A 4369-nucleotide genomic window follows, 5' to 3' on the forward strand; every position below is an offset into this window, starting at 1 on the left:
CGTTATTATTATTTGTTCTCCCCGCTGGATTTCCCATTCCTGTAGATTGGTTAAATAGGATTTTTTGGTACGGATGTAGGTAATGTAGGATCCGCCACAGCTGTGGTTTGAAAGAAAAAGAATAGTTTTGGGATGCGTTTTGTTTCGGGTACAATGGCAGATTCATCAGTGGGCCTGTGCCTACTGTACCGGGTACCCTATCCCAGGCGCTTTTTGGATGAAGGATTTTTTGGGATAGACGTTGTATATATTTTATGAGAGCCTTACGAGAAAGTTGTAGCCTCGTAGCGGTTGTTGCGCGAACTAACTGGAATGCTACATTGCTACGGAAACAAACTTTACGATTCGAGCGCGAAAATATTTATTTAGGAATTAAAAAAAAAGGATAATTAATAAAAATTCAATTTTTATCGTTATTTGGAAAAACCAATTTGACACAGAAAAGAAGCCGAATTCATGGCCGTATGGTCAAGTCACTGGAGAGTTGGAGTCGACCCCATAATTGGAGGAAGAAAGAAGAAACCGAGATCCCTTCATTCATTTTTGTACCGAAAGCATAAGAAAAAGAAATAAAGTTGTGAAGGGGAATAAAGTGGTTGATAGATTAAATGAGATAAGACTTTTAAACATTACTTCCCAAGGGTACATTCTACTTGGACGCTGACAGCGTTAATAGCGTTAATAACGGTAATGTCCGTTTTCTCCAACGTTAATCTGAGTTTAAACTCGGTTCATCCTATATCTCGAAACTATATGAAAAAAATTGAACTGAGTTTGAACCGCGTCGGAAAAAACGGCCATAATAACGCTAATGGCCGTTTTCTGTGGAAACGGTTTCGCAACCGTTATTCCGCAGAATATATATAATATATCCATATATATTGTTTAAACAAATATTTACCACTCGTTTACATACGAATTTCGTCTCTGCAAAAATCAGATACATCTTCATAAAATAGTGATTTTATATCATGACTTCGTGGAGTCAAGTGGGCCAATTCTTTAGGGATCGTTCGAGAGTCAAAGATTTAACAGATTCTTTCAAAAGTACAAAATCCCAAACAGTCGAATTTAATTTAATCGTTGAAGGCACTCGAAAAGAATTGGTAGATTTAGAATCGTTGTTGAATGAGAAAATGAAAGGAGTTTCAAGAAATGCGATATATGAGATATCATGAGTGTTACCGGTGTCACCTCCCTGGAAGCGATGCGATATGCGATAGTAATCATGGCGACTCTGTAACCACAAAAAATCCACAAGATTTAAGTGCGTTTGAAGAAATCAATTTTTGTACGTTTCTTTTTTTAAACGGCTTGAATGTCAATGTATGAAACTGTGAGGAGATATAACACTATAACTAATAGAACTAGAATGGTAGTACAAAAAAGGGATTAAATTTGATCATCGCGTGCGTTCCAAGAGGAAAATTCTGTGGTGATTAAAATGTGATTCCGATACAAGGCGCCGATTCCATACAAATACTTGCAATGTTTCATGGACGAATAAGTAGCAGATATTACGTCAATTATGTGTTGGTGGATGAATTAGTGGTTAGTTCGTCAATAAAGAGCGATCGTAAAACGAACTTAACCTCTTTCGGGGTTGTAAAATCTCGAGAACACCTAGAATAGGCATTGAGCAGAAGATATGCGATGTCTGAAACCGAATACATTTGGTTAAATATATAATTGATCCTCGAGGATGTTGGATTTCGAGAGTTTAGTAAATTTTTTAAGTCAACAAACAAACGAGATTGGACGATGGTGGTGGTGGTACGTCATGGAAATATCCTGGCAATTGATTGCTGGTGTTGTAGCATATTTTTTTGTTTGTGGCATTCTCTATGTCCTGATGAAAAAAGTGAGTCATCAAGCTTGGCAGTTGCCTGGCCCACCGTCCAGAATTCTCCTCGTTACAGCTCATCCGGATGACGAAATTATGTTCTTTGGACCCATGCTATATTCGCTCGTCAGTCTTCCTGCCACCAAAATTTATCTTCTGTGCTTCACGATCGGTACTTTTCTCACATTGTTTATCAATTGAACATGCTATTAAAGTTTTTAAGACTGAAACATAACATAAACTTTTTCCAAGACAACGTATATGATTTTTATTAAAATTCTTTTCTTGACTTAACACCTCTATGAGTTTTTACAAAGATCGGGTAAAAATATCCTCTGAACAATAAATTGAGGTAAATTTGGTTGTACCAAATTCCAATATTGTCCTTGATTTTTCATTCCCAAACAATATGTTGATATCTTCTAACACCTTTTCAAAAAAACACATATCGATCCATGTATGAAAGTACGTTTGTAGGTGGAGACAAAAGAAGGAAGGAAGAGTTATGGTCGTGTACCAAAATTTTGGGCATCCCAGAATCTGGTGTCACCATTTTAATGTGAGTTGTCTTCTGATTTAATTAATTTCAACTGTTAGGAAAATTTTAGTATTTTCTGCTGCATTAATATAAGGAAATAGAAATTTATATATACCACTATTTTTTACTATTTGCAAATTACTATTTATAAGGATCTATTAAATTATTATTATTGTTAAATTAAATTTTTGAAAAACCAGAGAAAATGTATTAACTTGAAAATATGTACATTTTTCAGGAATTCAGAGCTACCTGATGATCCCACAGTACAATGGTCGAGCGATGTAGTGGCTGAAAGAATACTGCAACATATAGAAATGTATAAAATAAATGCAGTCGTGACTTTTGATAAACATGGAGTGAGCGGTCATAAAAATCATAAATCTCTTTTCTATGGAATCGCCTTACTGTGCATAGAAGGGAAAGTTCCTTCCTGTAAGTTTTTTGACACAGTGTCATCAGTTGAATTTTCCATATTGACCACATTCTTGCATGTAAATATTAGGGGCAATTGTGATATTCTCACTTTCACGAGAGTAAATTTTGAATTATAGTTACTTTATCTTCACTGCTATGTTCAAATTTTCTAAATATTCAAACGTCGAGAAGTTGATTAAATTCTACCGTTTCTGGGTATTGCAATGGAATGGCAGATAAAAATGTAAATCTAATGGAGATTGAGGAAAAAAGTGTCGGTGGATGAAATAAAATTTTTTTTTTCATTGGATTTCCTGAATAAGGGAAGAAAGATTTTGTTCTTGATTTTTATTTGTCACTGAAAATGACTTCAATTCATTTTTGTTAAAACATTCAATCGAATAAAAGTATTCCAATAGATATGAAGTTTATGCATTATAAAAATGAAATGAGTGTATTTTATTTTCAATCAAAATTAAAGTCATTGTTTGAATTTCAGATTGTAAATTATATATATTAGAGTCCGTTAACATATTTAGAAAATACTCTTGGCTATTGGATCTTCCCATAAGTTTGATGTCTTCTTCATACTGGTATTTGGTTACTTACGAGCAAAGAAAACTACTTAAAGTAAGTTAACCGCAGGTGCACTCAGCCATTAGCAATGCAAAAATATATTATTGATTCTGTTACAGAATTAATTTTTCATAATAAATTTGTTGAATTTATATTTTTCAGAATAAATTTATTGTGATTACGAATTTTTTTATATATTGATGATGAAAAATTGAACAAAAAATATAAACAAATGTAGCAAGTTGCACAAAATATTCAATCATAAATTACTTGTTGGACAGCATAAACGATCAGTTTGGTTTCAGGTTTTTTTTTACTTTGCAATCTATTCAAGTTTATTTGATAACTGAACCTGAAGGAACACTGCAGAATTAGATTATTTATTAAATAAAATATGAAATTTTCTAATATAGAAAGTGAAGATTTCATCCAAATACGGACGTAAGACTGACACATTGTATGATTTTCAGAAAGCTATGGCTGCCCATCGTTCTCAGTACGTTTGGTTTCGAAAATTATACATGATTTTTTCACGCTACACGTTTATCAATACGCTGCAAGAGGTGAACGCTCTGGACTTGGAGTTGGATCTTCAATTTGAGGACGATTGATACAAGGGCAAAGAAATACGAAAAAAAATTATGAATACTGTACAGGCCAAAGTTATCTTTATGAGAGAACATTTGTACATAGCCAATAAAAAGTTCTCTATCAAGAAATGTCGATAATTCTGATTAAATTGATTTCACCGTTGAGTTTTAATTACCGAAATTCCTCCAACATTCTGACGCAATTTTATTTGAACTACAAAACTGCTCATATTCTTTTTCTGATTCTAATAAAAATTCAAAACTGTTAAACACCGTTGCATTCCCACGAAGTAATTATAATTTTTCTTTTTAATACTAGACGGTCAGGACGCTGCCGCGTGTCTAGACACGTGTTTATTTCAAATCTGCTTTATGTATATAACAATCATTATTCGTATCACCAGA

General features: G+C 33.5%; 1 protein-coding gene across 1 annotated transcript; it reads left to right on the forward strand.

Moving 5' to 3' along the window:
- Positions 1-1046: 1046 nt before the first annotated feature.
- PIG-L (phosphatidylinositol glycan anchor biosynthesis class L) lies at positions 1047-4093 on the forward strand. The gene is made up of 5 exons (XM_043433854.1): positions 1047-2015; positions 2321-2402; positions 2620-2816; positions 3298-3428; positions 3845-4093. The coding sequence occupies exons 1-5, from the start codon at positions 1703-1705 to the stop codon at positions 3983-3985; spliced, it is 864 nt and encodes a 287-aa protein (XP_043289789.1). The 5' UTR covers positions 1047-1702; the 3' UTR covers positions 3986-4093.
- Positions 4094-4369: the final 276 nt, after the last annotated feature.

Source organism: Venturia canescens, chromosome 1 (assembly GCF_019457755.1).
Source record: "Venturia canescens isolate UGA chromosome 1, ASM1945775v1, whole genome shotgun sequence".
NCBI lineage: Eukaryota > Metazoa > Arthropoda > Insecta > Hymenoptera > Ichneumonidae > Venturia > Venturia canescens.

What these genes read in the sequence shown, in the direction of transcription:
- PIG-L (XM_043433854.1), top strand. Translation starts at nt 1,703, where the DNA reads ATGTTGGATTTCGAGAGTTTAGTAAATTTTTTAAGTCAACAAACAAAC. An exon ending in TCTTCTGTGCTTCACGATCG is followed by an intron (nt 2,016 to 2,320) that starts GTACTTTTCTCA and finishes GTACGTTTGTAG; the next exon opens with GTGGAGACAAAAGAAGGAAG. An exon ending in TCTGGTGTCACCATTTTAAT is followed by an intron (nt 2,403 to 2,619) that starts GTGAGTTGTCTT and finishes TACATTTTTCAG; the next exon opens with GAATTCAGAGCTACCTGATG.